The sequence below is a fragment of the Phodopus roborovskii genome, unplaced genomic scaffold, assembly GCF_943737965.1.
Source record: "Phodopus roborovskii unplaced genomic scaffold, PHOROB, whole genome shotgun sequence".
Classification (NCBI taxonomy): Eukaryota; Metazoa; Chordata; class Mammalia; order Rodentia; family Cricetidae; genus Phodopus; species Phodopus roborovskii.
In genome coordinates this window covers 445,017-463,078 of record NW_026126955.1, presented here as the reverse complement: position 1 = coordinate 463,078, position 18,062 = coordinate 445,017, and the positions used below count along the sequence as shown (strand labels likewise).

Sequence of the window (18,062 nt, the reverse complement as noted above, 5' to 3'; positions counted from 1 at the left end):
AAACCTATGCAACAAAAATACACAAAAACTACTGTTGTACTGACCACCAGGTATAATCAGTACATATATCCAACCTGTGAGATTCAAGGATTTTAATTTGTCATTCTTAAATTTACAAAGTCTACAAATGTAAGTCATTTTTACATTTCAACATAGCTGTAACAGAAAAATGTGAAATGTGAAAATAAAGCCTGTTGCTTCATAATTCTTTCTGTTCATACTCTCTTGACCAAAAAACATCAACACTAGCATACATTAAAGCTGTAATGAGGACTGGTCCTGCCATGGTCAGCCATTCTTATGTCAGGCATAAATACAAACTTATATATCAAATTCTTCATTACATGTTTAAACTTTTTCTATAGGAGTATGCCATCATAAATTACTTAAAACATTAAAAGGAATCACTGTAGTTATCTGTATTGAGTGCTTTCAAAAACATTAAGTTTATATTCATATATTCCATTTTAAAAAGAGTTTAAGGTTATAATTGCCAATCAAGGATAGAGTGAGCAATTCAGAACTCTAGCTTTGTACTGTCTGCCATATTACAAACCTGAAAAAAAATAAATAAGTAAAACATTTCTACCACCAAGTCTGCATACATCAAATTTTCTTATTCAGGCTATTGCTTAATGTCTATTGCTTAATGTCTCCATCACATTTAGCAATAAACTGATTAATGCTTGTTTATGTTGTCTCAAACTTGTGTGCCAAGGTTTGGTTGTAGCCCAACTTCAATGAATTTATTTTGTCAAAATAATGGTATCCTGAAGGTCACTGAGCAAATAGGACAACAAATAAGTTGCTTAAAGTTAAAAGTCACTGAACATTAATAAGTTTTCCTCAGTCACAAATTTTAAGAGCTGTTTAGGGACAAACCAAGAGGAAAGGAGTAAATCCAAGCTACAATAAGTCTTCACATCACCTTTTGAACAGGGCTACAGATTGCTGCTTTCATGTCTTATGACTCTGAGCCCCCAGTGAATTTTTAGAAGAATCACAGCTGGTAATGTACTGCAAGTTCTTGAAGCTACACAATACAGTCTGGCTACGATACATGTGGTTTCCAAATTAACTACATGAAAAGATGATAGGCACAAATTCAATTGCCCCACCAGTCAACAGTCTGGGAGTTATAATTTCCTCCATATCCATCATTATTGTAGAAATTTCCATAGCCACCTATTAAGGAAAGAAAAATTAATTCATCTGTTATTACAATTATTCCATATTTTGTGTGGGGTCTCAAAATTATTTTGAAAAGACCAGTTAAGGGCAAGAAACAAACAAACAAACTCTTATAAAAGAAAAAAATTAACATTACCTCCACCAAATCCTCTGTTGTGGCTATTTCCACTGTTTCGGCTATTACTGGCACGATTGTTATTAAACCCAGAATTTGCAGAGCCACTGTACTGTCGATAGTCTCTGGCACCAAATCCTCCACTGAATCTACTATTATAAGGAAAAACAGTATGTATGATATCCAATTAAAATGTCAATCCATACTCAAACTTCCCATTTTATTTGATAAGCTTACTTTCCATTGTTGTCCTGTTTTAACTATTTCTACAAAATACTTATCACTTAACCTTTTCTTTTGTTCTTTTTTCTTTTCTTTTCTTTTCTTTTTTTTTTTTTTTTTTTTTTTTTTTTCCTTTTTCTTTCTTGTTGGTTTATTTGAGACAGGATTTCTCCCTGATTTGAGCCTGTCCTGGAACTAGCTCTTGTAGACCAGGCTGGCCTCAAACTCACAGAGAGCCACCTCTCTAGTGCTGGGATTAAAGGTGTGGCCCACCTCTGCCCAGCTGCTCTGTAACCTTTGCTAATTATTCCTTATTTAGTTAAAAACTTTATAGAGTTTGGTGAGAACAGCCTATAAACTGGAGTTTGATTCCTGGAATCCATAAAAGTTGTTCTCTGAGTCCATGAGAGACACAGCATCATACCTATATTCATTCATACATATTAAAAACCTCTAACCATTTTAAAATTTGCTAACTTAACTTAGCTCTAAACAAATAGTAATAAAAGAAATACAAACAATGCTTACCTTTTAGAACGTCCTCGACTGCTACCCTTGTAGTGGTGTTCATAAGCCATACTTTCCAACCAAGATGGCACTTCTTGTTTAGCCTCAACAAGGAGGTCTAACAAATCTTTTGTGATGTTGAAATTCCTCTCATTGAAAAAAGACGTGGCAAGTCCTAAAAAGTTGAAAAAAAAAAAAAAAAAAGGAACATAAGGGCCTAGGTTTCATAATGTTCACTATTCTCTTTTTCACAGTTAAGAAAAATGGTATTTTGCAACATAACTAAAAGGGTGAAAAAAGTTTGTTGGTTAATATCCAGTTTCTTTCTCTCTCTGTATTGTTTTTAAGATGGAGTCTTTTTTTCATAGTCCTGATTGGTAGTCATTATGTAGACTAGGGTGGCCTCAAATGCACAGAGATCCACCTGCCTTTTGAATCATGACTGTTGGAATTAAAATTGTGTGCCGTTACAGCCAGCTTCAAGTTTCTTCTTTAACCAAGAATCTCTTGCCTCTCTGTTTTTCAAGCACTATCAGACCCTGCACTACAAAGACTGCTATAGTTTAAAGCTGAGGGAAAGAGGAAAATCATGTCTCAAAAACACAAACAATACAAACCCACCCTTATTTTAAGACTTTTGTTACTATATGTACTTTAAGAAAAAAGATCAATGAAATCACTCCAAACTTAATGTTGTGAATTCAATCTCTAGAATCCATATAACAGAACTATATTTCCAATAAAGTGTCCCTTCATATTTTCAAATGTACTGTGACATGCACAAGGATACAAACCAATAAATCTAAAGGGGGTTAAAAATGTAATAAGGACTCAGTGATAAAGGGCTTGAGGCCCTATCTTTAATAGGAAAAAACAAAACATTTTACCAAGGTTTCCTACACGTCCTGTGCGTCCAATACGATGTACATATTCTTCAATATCACTTGGCAAATCAAAATTGATAACATGTTTCACATTTGAAATATCTAGACCTCGTGCTGCTACCTAAAAAATAGCATTTATTAAAATAAAGCAACATTCAGACCGAAAAAGAAAAAATAAAATATACACACAGCTGTAGCCACTAGAATTGGCCTTCTCCCTGAGCGGAACTGGTGAAGGGCCTCCTCTCGATCTTTCTGTGATCTGTCTCCATGAATACTGGTACAGGCATATCCTTCTTGAAATAAGAAATTCTCCAGGGAATCTGCACCTTTTTTAGTCTCCACAAATACTAAAGTCAGTGAATCCTTCCCTGAAAAATAAGAAGGATGTTTTTGTAAAATTAAGAGTAATTTGATATTGATGGTTATTTTAAAATTTAACAGGCTTGATGGTTTGGGGAATATTGGTGAAAGGACAGTATGGACCCCACATATTGTACAAAGCAAACACACACAGGACAGGAGGATCCTCAGCTGCATAATGTAGCTGAATTTGTAAGCTTCAGGTTCAGTCACAGAATGCCCCAGAAAATAAAGAGGAAGATACCCACACAAAAACAAATGGAAAAAGTGGGACTACAAAGTAAATACAGAAAACCAAGGGGCACAAACCTAGACCTTTTCATTATTAAATAGAGTATTAATCATAATTTTACCTGTTGCACTTAAGAGATCAAGTAAAAATGACCGTTTGTCAAGCTCTTCGACCCAAACTACTTTTTGTGTGATATTCTCAGAAGTAGAGCCTACCCTGCCTACAGCCAGAAAGATATATTCATCTAAAAAGTCACGAGCAAGCATCTGAAAATGAAAAGAAAAGTAAGTTCTGAACTTAATTCACTTAATATATAAATCACCATAATTTATTTATTTAAAAATGAAATTCTAACAAACAGTACCTGTATCTCCTTAGGAAAAGTAGCACTAAACATCATAGTGTGACGAACACCTTTTGGTGGCATAGTGTCCTGTTCAACTATTCGACGTATCTGAGGTTCAAATCCCATATCCAACATCCTATCAGCTTCATCCAACACTAAGTATCTATTAATGAAAAATTTAGTGATGTTGAGATAGCCACTTTATATTAAACTATTGAGTAAATTGCTCTCATAATTAATATAACATCTCAGATCTTAAACATAGTTCCTTTAAATATTAATCATTGTTAAAATGAACTTCAATCAAAAGGGAAAAAAATTAAGGGAAAGAAAAGGAAAGAGAGAAAAGAAAGTCAATTTCTCTTTTCAATCTTGTAATTTTGAAAAGGGGCATACAAAAAAATCATTGAAACTATGACAAGTATAGAATTGTAACACACATCTATTATCCTAGAACTGAGATAATACTTAGGCTACAGAACTACTTAGGGTTTTAGCCAAATCTTACATAATAAATCAGTATGATCACTATACTGGAACATATACATGTAAGAATTTATAGTCATACATAGGAGCCTTATTTATTTTATCAAAATCAACATACTTGCAGAAGTCTAATCCAATTTTTCCTCTTTCCATCATATCCACCAAACGTCCTGGAGTGGCAACTAACAAGTGGCATCCACGTTCTAAGTCCCGAATCTGCTGAACAGTATCAGCACCACCATATACTACACAAGGACGGACTCTAGACCGGTATGAAAACTATATGCAAAAAATTATTAGTCAGAGAAACACTGAAATTAAGAAAAAGTCTAAATCACGAAAAGCTATGCTTACCTTTCTGGCTTCCTCATAGATCTGTACAGCCAATTCTCTTGTTGGAGCTAATACCAAGGAGATTGGATACTGTTTGCGGCGACCATATCTTCCATTTTCCTAAGAGTTAAGTGTAATTTTAGAGTTCATGATCCAAAATCTTAAACTTTTTTTTTGATGTTGTTATTGTTAAAATTTTCTGAATATGAATGTTTATGTGTAACATAAAAGTAATATGAGGAGCAAGCCAATACTCTGAAACACTGAGCCAATATTTTTAAATCCCCAGTGCCACTTATAATTTAAGAATTTACTTCAAATTAAATTTTTTCTTACAAATATTTCCAATTCTAATCCAATGACTTCTTTTGCCTTCTGAGGGCACTACATGGACATTGTTCACAGACGTATATAGTAGAAATTACTCAAACAACAAAAATTTAGATACTGTTACCTTCATAGCCTTCAAAGCCTCTCCTGGACCATCTGTATAAATCTGACTGAGAATGGGTAGTAGGAATGCAGCAGTTTTCCCAGATCCTATTTAGAAAGCAATGAATTAATAATTCTGAAAATTTAAGAATTGCTAAAGTAGTAGGAATACTGCTTCATGTTTGTAATCTCAGCAAGTAGAAGAGTCAGAATAGAAGTTTGAGGTCATTCTCATTCACGGTGAGTCTGACACCACACAGGACTATGTAAAGACAAGAGAATCAAGACAAACACTCTAAGGCTAGCAGATCTTTATAAATAAGGTCAGCCCCTGTAGACATAATAAGAAGTTTCAAATAACAAAAACAACAATTTTAATGGAAATTTGTCTTATTTTCCAATTTCTGGTTACCTACGCAGCCAAAGCCACACACACAGTTATCTGAATGAAGCAACCATTCTTTTGGGGAGAGATGGGGAGGGATGGTTTTTTTGTATATAGTCCTAGCTGTCCTGGAACTCATTATGTACACCAAGCCAGGCTGGCCTTCAATTCATGGAAACCCATCTATTGGAATTAAAGGAAAACATCACCAGCAAAACTTTATTTTAAAGATTCCAGTCCTAAACGAAATAATTATTAATTTAAAAAAATATTAAGGCTTATTTGTTAACTACAGTTAAATATGATGCAATTTTATTTAATAAATATGTATTAATATATAATCACACACAAACGCACATGTGCATGGGCACACACACACTTCAACTAGGTGGTGGTGATGCACTACTTTAATACCAGCACTCTGGAGGTTGAGGCAGGTGGATTTCTGTGAGTTGGAGGCAGCCCAGTCTAGACTGAGTTCCAGGACAGGCTCTACAACTGAAAACCCCAGTCTTGAAAAACCAATAAATTAATTAATTATAAAACAAACAAACAAACAAACAAACAAATCCACAGCCAGGCAGTAGCGGTGCATGCTTCTAATCCCAGCTTTTAATGAGAGGTAGACAGGTTGATCTCTGAGATCAAACTGGTCTACAGAGCAAGTTCCAGGACAAACAAGACAATTACCCTGTCTCAGAAAACAAACTCTAGATTAGATAGATAGATAGATAGATAGATAGATAGATAGATAGATACATACATACATACATACATACATACATACATACACACACACACACACACATACATATATATATACACATACATACATAAAGCTAGGTAACGGCATATATATTAATACATAGTTAAATACATGCACACAAATTTTTTAAACTTATTACATGTGCTATCATTTTCTGATATGGGACAACACACAATATGCTTCCTCAATCCCCAAGAAGAATGAGATGCCTTTTTAAACTGAGTAATTCACACATATTTCCCTTTAAATTGCTAATTTTACTTCTACTATAAGATTTTGCTCTTTTCTGATACAGCATTAACAAGTTGACACCTAGATACAGATTCCTAAAGATACTCTAAAAATTCACCAATAAAAATTTGAGGTAGTTGGAGTAAGAATGGCAACCATAGGCTTACACAGTGAATCCTTAAATCACCATGGATTCTAATTCAAAGAATTAGAAGGATTAGGATGTGATGTGTTGAAAGATGTGCGTCACTGGAGAAGGGCTTTAAGGTTTCAAAAGCCAGGTCATTTCTCTCTGCTTGTATAAGAAGATGTAGAAGGTCTTAATTACTTTTCATGCATTATGCTTTCATACCTGCCATATGGTTACTGCTATGTAATAAACTAAAAACTTCACACTGTAAGCAAGCTCACAATTAAATGCTTTCTTATATGAGTTTCTGTGGTCCTGGTGTCTCTTCACAGCAAGAAAAGTGGCTAAGACACAAAAATTTATAGTTCCCAGGTATTTTTATTTCTCAAACTTTCATATAAGACTTAACACTTTTATAAGAATCCCAAAATGAAGTCTTTTGTTCTTTACAAAATAATCTTACCTGTTTGAGCACAAGCCATTAAGTCTCTTTTTTCTTTAATAATAGGAATAGCATGTTTTTGCACTGGAGTAGGACGAGTGTAACGAGTTAGTTCAATGTTCCCCATGATAATTTCTCCCATCTCAACATCACTGAACTGTCAAACCAAATACAGCATAAAATCACAAATCAGTTATTTGCCACACAAATAAAACAAATACTATAAATGTCCAGTTTAGAGTTGTTTTGATTCTTAATTCATGGTATGCATCTAAGAAAACAGACTTCCTCAGTAAAAGAAAATATGTCTCTTGATGTGTGATATATTTCCTATGTGACTATTATTCACAATGAAATGTGAAGCATTACTGAATAAGAGGGTATTTTTGTTTGGTTTGCCTGTTTTGCTTTGTTTTTTGAGACAGGGTTTCTCTGTAGGTTTAGGAGGTTGTCATGTAACTCATTCTGCCAGGCTGGCCTGAAACTCAGAGTTCTGCCTTCCTCTTGCCTCACAAGTGCTGGGATTAAAGGGTCATGCTTCCACCTCCAGGAAATAGTTAGCTAAGAGTCAGACAAATGTCCTGGAGAAATGGTTCAGCAATTAAGAACTGGCTGGCTGTGATCAAATGCCCTCTTCTGCTTGCCACTAGCACCAGGCACACACATGGTATAGATAACATACACGGGTAAAACATATATACAAAAAAGCACCAGGCACACACATGGTATAGATAACATACATGGGTAAAACACTTATATTTACAAAAAAGCTGCCAGGCATTTGGTATATGCCTCAAATCCCAACATTTGGGCATCAGAGGCAAGATGGTTTTGGTGTGTTCCAGGACAGCCAAGTGAGACCCTGACTTTAAAATAAAACAAAAACAAAAAATAACCAACCAAACAAACAAAAAAATGATATAGCAGAATACAAATAATCTGAATGTAAAAGTGGGGAAAAATTGGGCTCCTTAGGAAAGGAAGCAGGGATTAAATACAGAAGAGAAGGAAATATAACAATATGAATAACAATATGAATGTCTAAAAAAGCCACAAGATAACTTATTAACAATTTACAAGAAATAATACTATAAAATCACCTAATTCAGTGTATAAATTTACATAATTGTTTTAATTAACTCTTCTCATTTGGGCTGTCTCCCTCCAAGAGACAAAGATCACCTAACAAAAACTTGCCATGATTTTTTTCTTTTTCTGTTCTACAAAACAAACAAACAAACAAACAAAACAACAAAAAACAAGACGCAAAACCACAATAACCAGACATGAGAAGTCTCTTAAGAGTTGTTGGCCAGAGCTGTCCAAGAGACTCCCCAAAACCACAGCCTGTTGCTGTTGCCCTTGGTTACTGCCAGAGGCAGAAGATAAGGTCCCTATTGCTGAAGGCACCATGTACTTCCTACACAAGGCATAGAGAACCCTGAGTTAGATGTGACCTAAATAAATGCCTTATTCCTGAGGAATAGTTTTCATAGTATGAAAGGGTGCCAGCAGCTTACTAAAGAAGGCAGTAAACAATATTCCTACCCAGCTGAAACACATCAATTACTATGGTGGCAGAATAACCCTGCACTTGATTCTGTAATTACATTTAAAACTTAACAAGAGGGAAGCCATGCCTTGTACTGAAATTTTATTTGACTACTCAGTCCTAGAGAAATCATGTTTATTGGAGAATCTAAAACTACTACTTTAATACTTAAATTACTACATGAATACCTAACAACAGTCAATCTAGAAACATCCTTATATCCTCAAGATAATTATAGTTTATCTGTCACCAAGGAAACTTCTTTTTAAAACAGAAAACTAAAACTAATCAAAAAGTGGTGTTGTGGAGCCCAGTCCCAATGGACACATCTACAACACACTCAGGTACTCACAGCTGAGGAAGCATTGCCAAAGAGGGTGCATAAACATCTAAGATCCAGAGGATCCTGAAGTTTAACATGAAAGTATGAATCCTAGGAATGTCAGAAGCTAGAATACAAGTCTCAACAACATGACTGCCTAAATAGGAACTCAACAATGACACTAATATACCATACCAAGTTGGATTCAAAAAAGCCCAAAACTCTATACAAGAACTATAGGGTGAGGGGGAATGTCTTCTGTACACATGTTTCTCTTACTGGTTAATGAGTAAAACACTATTTTGCCAGTGAGGCAGGATAGGTAGGAAAAGGAGACAAGGAAGATTCTGGGAGAGACAGGCAGAGGGCCTACCTTCTCCAATAAGATAAGACCACATGAAAATTCACAGATAAATAGAAATTAAGACAGAGGTAGCCAATAAGAAGCCCTAGACAACAGCCAACAGAATTACAGTTAATATAAATCTTTTGTTTATTTGGGGGCTCCAGGGCAGCTGCAGAACCACACAGGAAATTCCTCAAAAATAAGCAGCTGACAAACATGGGAGTAGGAAAGGTGGGAAACAGTCAGCTGGGAAAACTTAATACATAAGTAACTATATGGACTCAACATGTAATACACACACGCACACACACACATGCAATAACATATATATTCAATAACAATGAAAAAAAGAGGCTTAGAATTTGAAGCAGTTCAAACTGAGGGTTCAGAGGGAAGAAAGGCAAGAAACTAAACTATCTCCTAAATAAACAAAACTCAAATAAGGATTACAGGTAAAAGTACTTGCTGCCATCCAAGTTTGGGAAGCTACTCCCACAGGTGTCCTCTGGTCTCTATATGCATGTGTTGTGATAATTCCATACTACAAGCAAATATAAAATTAATAGTGAAACAAGAAAACTTACATTTTCAATGTGAGGAGGACAGTTATTCCCAGTTGCTTCTACTGGAATATCATCATATTTTTCGAAGTTAATCCCAGTGTTTCCTCCAGAAAAAAGTTCTCTGAAATCAGAGAATCATTAAATATTAATTGGAGGAAATACACTTCACAAAAATTAAAACATTTATTGAAACAATAGTGTTAGAATTAAAACTGTAGGTGTCAATACAGAGCATAATTAACTAATCTAATTGTTTCTAAGATTTTTATCTTTCATTCTGGGTATGGATGTGTGTTTCTGTGTAGGCATATACACATGACTCAAAGGCCTGAACCTTGAGGCATTGGATACGCCGGAGTTGAAGATATAGACAGTTGTGAGGTGGATGCTTTAACCTCTGGGCCATCTTTCCACCCCCCATTAAATATTTTAATTGTTTTTTATTTTGAGAGTGATATCACAGAAAGTCCTGTTTGTGCACTCCATGTCCAAATGAAATATTTAACATTTTAAAAACTTACTGCTCTAAGCGTTCACTTGGTGGAAGTGGTTTTGACCAATCATCTTCATCTGTTCTGTCACCCCAATGACCATGACTTCTTTCAAATTTGCCAAATCCAGTTCGGTCACGATTGCCAAGAGTATCATAGTCACTTCGACCATGATCATCAAACCTGAACAGGAGAATACTCAGATTATGTTACTAATATAAAAGCATTATTCTTCTAGAGTATTAGGTGAACTGAATACAATTCCCCAACAAGTATATCAACAATTTAATCCTCATCTATACATACTGCACAATGGCCCTGATTTATACACCCATCTACCTCTGCCTCCCAAATGTTGGAATTAAAGATATGCTCCACGATGCTAAAAGGTCAACCTGCTGGGCACATCTGTGATGGATTTTAAGATAAATGACTCATTTGAGGTATGAATACCACCTTTTTTCCTGGGCCACATCTTGTTACGGCATCAGGAAGTAAGTTTTTGGTCTTTGCCTTATTTCCCTTGCCTCATTGTATTTACTGTATTAAGAGCGTACTTCTGCAAGATTCTGACAGTGTCATGAAGTGAAATTTTTGGAAACTTTCTGTTGGGAGATAATCATTGTAGGACTAGCCAGACCAAATCCACAAGCTACTCTAATAAATTCTCAGATAGTCAGATGTAAGGTAGACACAGAGATTGATTCATTCTCAGTTCAGTTCCAACAGGCCACAGAGAATCCTGACCCTGACAAGATTCTTTTTTTTTTTTTTTTTGAGACAGTATTTCTCTGTGCAGCTTTGTAGAGCATGCTGGCCTCAAGCCCACAGAGATTGGCTTCCCTCTGTCTCCCAAATGCTGGGATTAAATGTGTGTACACACAACCACCTAGCCCAAAATAAGATTATTTTACATTCATAACCACTACAGTTCTTAAGCATTACTGGGTAGTGGTAGTTCACTCCTTTAATTCCAGCACTCAGCAGACAGAGGTAAGCAGATCTGAGTTTGAAGCCAGCCTGGTCTACAGAACAAGTTCCAGGACAGGACTGTGAGAAATCCTGTGTCAAAAAATACAAACAAAAAAACAGAAAAAATAATTCTCTTAACCATCATATTATATAAATCAGTGAAGAATTTACCTTCCCCTGGATCCACGATCACTGAAATAACTGGGCTTTCCTCTGGAATCACGGGATACAAAACTGCTATAGGCATCTTTATCTTTAGAACTCCACCCTGAACTGTCCTTATCACAGACTCCTTCAAGGTAAATGAACCAAAAACAAAACCAGTAAACAAATGAGTCTCTTCCAAAATAATGTACTCTTCATGGCCATAGACATCTAACATAACTGATTCTAGCACAATGATACAGTTAGTGCACATCCACAAACAGAATTTCAACACTTTTTAATACTGAAGCAATTACAAATCATAGTAAGTAAAAAGTGATTTGTACTTTGATAATGTTCTGGCCAAGTGTGGAACCATATGTTTTATCACTTACCTACCACTTGAGAAACCAATATTAAAGCCACTCTAAAGATACATAGTAAGACCCTGTCTAAAAGCAAAAAAGGAGGTATAGATGTATCTCAGTAGTAGAGTGCTTTTGCAGTAAGTGTGAACAAAACCCTGGGTTCAATCTTGATAAGTACTGTCTGTCACAGATTTTCTTGAGGTTTTAAGTTCAGGTTTTGCCTAGAATGATCAAGGCTCTTCAAAGAGCTTTGCTTCAAAGAGCAATAGCATTACACAGAAGAAAAACAGGAGCTAAGAGAAATGAATAACTTTTAAATAATGCTATCATCATACTAGTATCACTATAGGTTGAATTTACTTTGTTAGTATGTATAATAACACAAATAACTGTGGGTTAGTTTGGCTACCTATGTAAGATTTCGGTCTAGCATTCATAAAACTCTAGGTTCAATTCTTAGATATAAAAACACATGAAGTAAAAAATTTATAACTTCTCAAGATCTGGGACGTAGAGGCAGGAGGATCATTGCAAATTTGGTTCCAGTATTGTTAACAATACAGTGACATTCTTATAGTTAACAATATAGTGACATTCTGTGCTGTTATCTCTCACAAATATACATAATTAGTTGACAAATACTGTTCAAGTTGTTTTAAGTATGTAATACTTAATGTCTACATTATTGTTTGATGTTTGGAAACTATGTTATTTACCTTCCTGCAAGAATTCTAAACTCATAGCTTATTAAATTTGCATGCCCACATAAGAAAAAGTCTTTAAACACATGACAATATATATATATATATATATATATATATATATATATATATATATATACATGCACACACCCTAACTACAAAAACAGGAGGCTAAAGATTTCCTTTAAAAAACTCCTCAAATACTGTCACTTCTTCTAAGGCACTTCTGAGATACAATTTCAAGTTTACATAAATAACACTCAGTATATTTCACAGTGAAAGTCATTAGGAGAAAGAAAAAAAAAAGACATAAACACTACCATATGTATGCATGTCTCAGTATTTTATTCCTCAGCCCTTTCTGTTATCTTCTTGCCTTCTGGCTTCCTTTTATTAAAAGTATTTCTGATTACTATTTGAGTGAATAAAGTTTTCAGAGTATCACCATAAAAATATTTAAATCTATGCTGCAATATTATAAAACTACTAGGATATGGGATGAATTAATTCACTTATTTTACATCTATGAACATTTTGCCTATGTGTGTGTGTGTTCCAGGTGTGTACCTAGAAAAGAGTTCATAAAAGGGTATCAGATCCTTTGGAAGTACAAGTGGAGACAGTTGTGAGCCACCATTTTAGTCCTGGGCCTTGGATCCAGGTTCTTATCCAATGACCCATCTCTCCAGTTCCTCAAAATTTTTCTATATAGAAGTTATATACACATATGGAATTCTTACAACAGGCAGAATTCTAAATACTTTTTTCAATTGGAAGATATGTTGTCAGTTATTAATATATTTAAAAGGTAAACTATATAATCTAAGACCTAATTAGATTCTAACTCTAATGTCTTTATCCATATTGCCAGACTAAGCAAGGAAATGCCCACCACTCAAGCTTTCTCAAGGTATAAAGTATATAGTATATAGAAGATACAAAGAGGAAGTGTTGGGATTAAAGGTGTGTAGAATCACCACCCAGCTAAAATAGAACTTCTAAAAAGCAAAAGTTAGATATACAAATCTGCTGCAACATACCTTTAGATGTGTCTCTATTCCTTAAATGAGGAGGTATATAGCGCCCTTCTAGAAGAGAATATGTAAAATTGAAACACTGTGATATTTTTCCAGGAAGTAATTTTTACCAAGCTGTCACAGACCAGAAATCATGCTTCCCCCCCCACAACTAAAATTAATGTCACATATTAAAAAATATACAAAAAATGGAGTTGATTTGAATAGTGTTTCAATTTGAAGCTTTATAAATTAACTCAAAATCTCAATGTTTTATATAACCTCTTCTTCCCTTTTAACTTCCTTTTCTAAAAAATATTTCAGATTACTATTAGAGTGAACAAACTTTATGCGTAAATGTATGCTGCATATTACAAAACTACTAGGATATGCAATCCTTTAATTTATTTTATGTCTGTTTTGCCTACATGTATGTATGTATACTATGTATTTTCCTGGAAAAAAAGTTTATAAAAGGGCGTCATATACCCTGTAACTGGAAGTGCAGAAAAAGCAGACGTGGCCTGTGTCAAAGTAACAATAACCAAATTTTATATCACAAATCTTCCTTTTTGTCCAAACAATCATTATGAAATTTCTGTTTCTGTGAAATATGTTTAATTGCACAAAATATAACTTTGGTCAGGAAACTATACAAGCTGTTCAGGGCTGATTTTCTTTGTAATATAGCAATTCTGTACAACTACTCAGGAGTAATTTATCCCCCATATTATATGGATATGCATGTTAATTTTATATCTCCCATATGTGTTGAAACAGAAAATTCAAAAATTAAGGTAAATAATAGTAGGAACACAGAAAAATTTTTTACTTACTACTCTCAGTACTTCCTCCTCCACTCTGATTATTTGAAGAGTTCAGGTCAAGACCAGCAAACTGGAAAATAAATATGGTTCACAAATTAACAAAAAGCAGATTTCACAAGTAAACAAACATTTAAAACTCCAAGACTTACACTTTAACATTTACTAAATACTTTGAAAGACTTAAAGACTTTTTTAGGAGCTGGGCAGTGGTAGAGCACACCTTTAGTTGCAGTACTCAGGAGGCAGAGGCAGGCAGATCTCTGTGAATTGGAGACCAGCCTGTTCTACAAAGCCAGTTCCAGGACAGATTCCAAAACAATACAGAGAAAACAAAAACAAAAACAAACAAACAAAAAAGAAAGAAAGAAAGAAAAAGAAAAAAAAAAAGAAAAGTACTTTTAGGGAGCTGGACCTCAGTGATTCCTGTACTTAAAGACCCAGACCCAGATTGATTGTTTCAAGACAAGGTTTCTCTATGTATTTGTATTTGTAGCCTTAGCTGTACTGGAACTCTCTCTATAGACCAGGCTGCCCATAAATCAGAGATCTGACTTCCCAGACTGAATCTGCTGGGATTAAAGGTGTGCTCCACCACCAACTGGATTTATGTTTTTGTTTGTTTGTTTGTTTGTTTTTTAGACTGGACAGATGGTTCAACTATTCCTCCAGAGGTTGTCTGGTTCCATTTCCAAAACTCATATGGCTGGCTGCTTACAGTTGATTGCAACTCAGTTCTTGGGTGATTCAAACACCTATTATAGTTCCCCAGGACACTGGCAGCACATACACACCAGCAAGCAGCCACACAAATAAAATAATTTTAAACTAGAAAAACCTTGTTAGGTGATGGGGATGTACACAACAAAGTACCTATATACCCCAAAGGTGACGAGTATTTTGAACCTGATATACAAGTGTCAGAATCTGACATAAACAGTAACTCTACAAAGAGTTCACAGAGCATGGGATAGGCTCTTAAACTAAAAAAAAAAAAAAAAAAATCTATCTTCAGCTGGACAGATGATTCAATAGATAACGACTAGCCTAAAAATATTTGACCTTTAGTTACACATAAAGAAAAACAAAAATGGACTTCACAAAGTTTTCTCCTGAGCTTCATACCTGCCCATTGTGTGGAATGCAATATATACACTGACCTTGAATAATAAAATAGCATCTTCTTTTCTCAGTAACTCAAAATTTAGTGACAGAGAGGGACTAAAGACATAATTAAGCAGTTAAGGACACTTGCTGCTCTTGCAGACAACTCAGATTCCATTCATCATATCTGGCTCAACATCTCTTTAATTTCACTTCCAGGATATGTAACAATCTCTTCATGGATTAAAGGATCAACATGCACACAGCTGATGCATATACAAGCACTCATACATATAAAGGGATCAAGCACTCATACAAATAATAATAAAAAAATTAATCATTAAAACATCAGACATACCTAAATGCTTAGGCTTTATGCCTAAGGAAAACAAATTTCAAATGCAAGCATTAAGATCCCTTAATTCCTTTATGTCTCAGAGGAGCTATTTCTATTTGGGATAAATTGCTAAAAATAAGAAATTTTAGCACACACCAGATAATACTGTTGGAACTATTTTTTTATTTAATACTTAATGCTGTTCAGGTGTAACATGAAGGCATACATTAAGTTATAGGTCTTTGTTTTCTAAGCTAATAAGGAATATATATGTTACCTTTTTATCAGTAACCTTCTGTAGAAAAAGGTTATTTTCTTTGTAGTACATCTTGTACTCATTACCAAAGACAATTTTGGAAAAGATAAGCTTCCCGTGTTGCCTCCGTTGAAAATGAGTAAATTAATGTCATCTGTTTCAATTCCTATTATTCACAGGCTTTGGTTGAACACTATGGAGTTATTGTGGGACTGGTTCCAAGTTAAAGGTAACAACTGTACTGGGTACTGGGGCTAAAGCTTAATAGAAAAGCAGTCGTTCAATCATAATATACTAGGGTATATAATCTCCAGTAGAGAAAGGTTAAGAACCTTTTTTTTTTTTTTTTTTTTGAGGTGGAAGAGTGTTCGGTTTTAGTAGCTTAAATTGCTTAAGTAACGTAATAGATGCTCTATGTATGAGATACAAATCCTGTAGTTGAAATCCAAGGAGACTTCTTGACACTCAACACAATTTTGTGTCTGGTTTTGGACATATCAAAATAAATGACGATCACAGGTTGGCTTTATCTAACACATTTTGTTCTCTTCCTAACAACGACATCGGAATATTTCAGTAGTTTGTTATCTGACTTTGGGATTTACCGGTTTCAAGAGAAAAACAAACAAATAAACAAAAAAAAAATGACCTATTGGTCTCCATTAGCTGGCTATCTATACTCAGTGACTGAAAAGAAGCCACAAGCCTAAATTGTAACATCCCTCTACAAAAATCCAACCTTCATTATTTGTCAAGAGAAGTACACCGCAGCCATTTTTTTTTTTTTTTTTTTTTTTTTTTTTAAATCTCCTTTTGGGGCTTCCTGCGTCACAAAACTCCGCAAACACATTCTGCCTACACATCGATCCGCGAGAAAGAGGTCAACGCGACTGTCGCGGAATAATAACACTATCAGATACGTCAAAATAGGAACCCTCTCCAGTAGTTAGACCGAACATTACAGCATCGCGGCGGCGTAGCCTACGGACGGTATAAAGACTCGCCGCCATTTCCACCATTAACGGCCGCAATTCTCTAAGCAAAGAACGCGGCATCAATACTTACATCAACTTTCATACATTAATTCACAAAAGCAAGTATCAGATCCACGGAATATGAATACAAATCTTCAAGGAAATTAATGTACTGAAATATAGGGTCCCCTAAACTCACTGCCAAACACCCGTTCGCAGATAAAAAGAGCCGCCATTATGCACGATGTTAGGACTAACTTGTAACGTTCATTACCATGGCCCTTTTCTCCCTCACGCCATTCTCAGTTTAATTTCGTACCTTCCAGGTTTTTTAATCAGAAGACAAAAGCCAAATACAGAGAACACAAAGAGTTGGAAACATTAAATACTACGCCACAAATGAATTTATACCAGCCAGGGTAAATGGGACGTCTTTATATCGATTCAACTCACTTGCTGATCCAGGCCGACCGTGTTTTCCACCACCACATGACTCATTGCTGAAAAGAACTGAGAATACTACTACTCAGGCAGTAAGTAACTTAATTACTTCTCCCGTTGAAACCAAATGCTTAACTACGCAGCTTAGGGAACAACGAAACTATCGACGGCGTTACGTCAGTACGCATGACAAACGACTGTTTCGTCAGCCCGTACAATCAGGAAGCAGTCTCTTACCGCCACGTGTTATTTCTACTTTCTTAAATCTCATTTAAGTCATAACCTCGCGGGATCTAACCCCGACACCGCCACTATCCAATGGTTCAGTACACCTGAACTACAAAAAACTTACTATATTCATTCAGCCTTTCCTGAGTTGAAACACCTTAATTTAAGTATACCTAGTTCATGTATGTATCTTTTCCGTACCGTTCTACTTTTCTTCTAATACCTCCCTTCTTTCTTATCACATGCGAGAATACAAAATTTACTAAAATTGCCCCACGCTGTCATAGCCTTTGCCTAACTTTGGGAAGCTTCACCAACATAAGAGCTATCAAAAAGGTACTGGAAGTAGAAACTTGCT

The 18,062-nt window shown here is 35.2% G+C and overlaps 1 protein-coding gene across 4 annotated transcripts; it reads right to left on the bottom strand.

Annotated features, from left to right (window-relative positions):
- Nucleotides 1-544: 544 nt before the first annotated feature.
- Nucleotides 545-17,567, bottom strand: LOC127214696 (ATP-dependent RNA helicase DDX3Y). Of its 4 annotated transcripts, none has more exons than XM_051174997.1 (17): nucleotides 17,489-17,560; nucleotides 14,377-14,437; nucleotides 13,565-13,609; nucleotides 11,483-11,603; nucleotides 10,370-10,522; nucleotides 9,870-9,969; nucleotides 7,087-7,222; nucleotides 5,134-5,219; nucleotides 4,701-4,799; nucleotides 4,465-4,625; nucleotides 3,879-4,023; nucleotides 3,636-3,780; nucleotides 3,109-3,290; nucleotides 2,923-3,040; nucleotides 2,057-2,210; nucleotides 1,328-1,458; nucleotides 547-1,185 (listed from the first exon to the last, which is right to left on the bottom strand). In XM_051174997.1, exons 1-17 carry the CDS (start codon nucleotides 17,531-17,533, stop codon nucleotides 1,106-1,108), a joined length of 1,962 nt encoding a protein of 653 aa, XP_051030954.1. In that variant the 5' UTR covers nucleotides 17,534-17,560; the 3' UTR covers nucleotides 547-1,105. The 4 variants fall into 4 exon arrangements, with proteins under 4 accessions (XP_051030956.1, XP_051030954.1, XP_051030955.1 ...); XM_051174998.1 differs by having other exon boundaries at nucleotides 550-1,185; nucleotides 1,328-1,455; nucleotides 13,565-13,612; nucleotides 17,489-17,567; XM_051174996.1 differs by having other exon boundaries at nucleotides 551-1,185; nucleotides 13,565-13,612; nucleotides 17,489-17,567.
- Nucleotides 17,568-18,062: the final 495 nt, after the last annotated feature.

Excerpts from the sequence above, each read along its gene's own strand:
- LOC127214696 (XM_051174996.1), bottom strand. The coding sequence starts at position 17,533 with ATGAGTCATGTGGTGGTGGAAAACACGGTCGGCCTGGATCAGCAA. Across the intron at positions 13,613-14,376 it reads AGGAGGAAGTACTGAGAGTA|AAGGGCGCTATATACCTCCT; the intron begins GTAAGTAAAAAA and ends ATTCTCTTCTAG. Across the intron at positions 3,781-3,878 it reads CTTTTCCTAAGGAGATACAG|ATGCTTGCTCGTGACTTTTT; the intron begins GTACTGTTTGTT and ends TTTCATTTTCAG.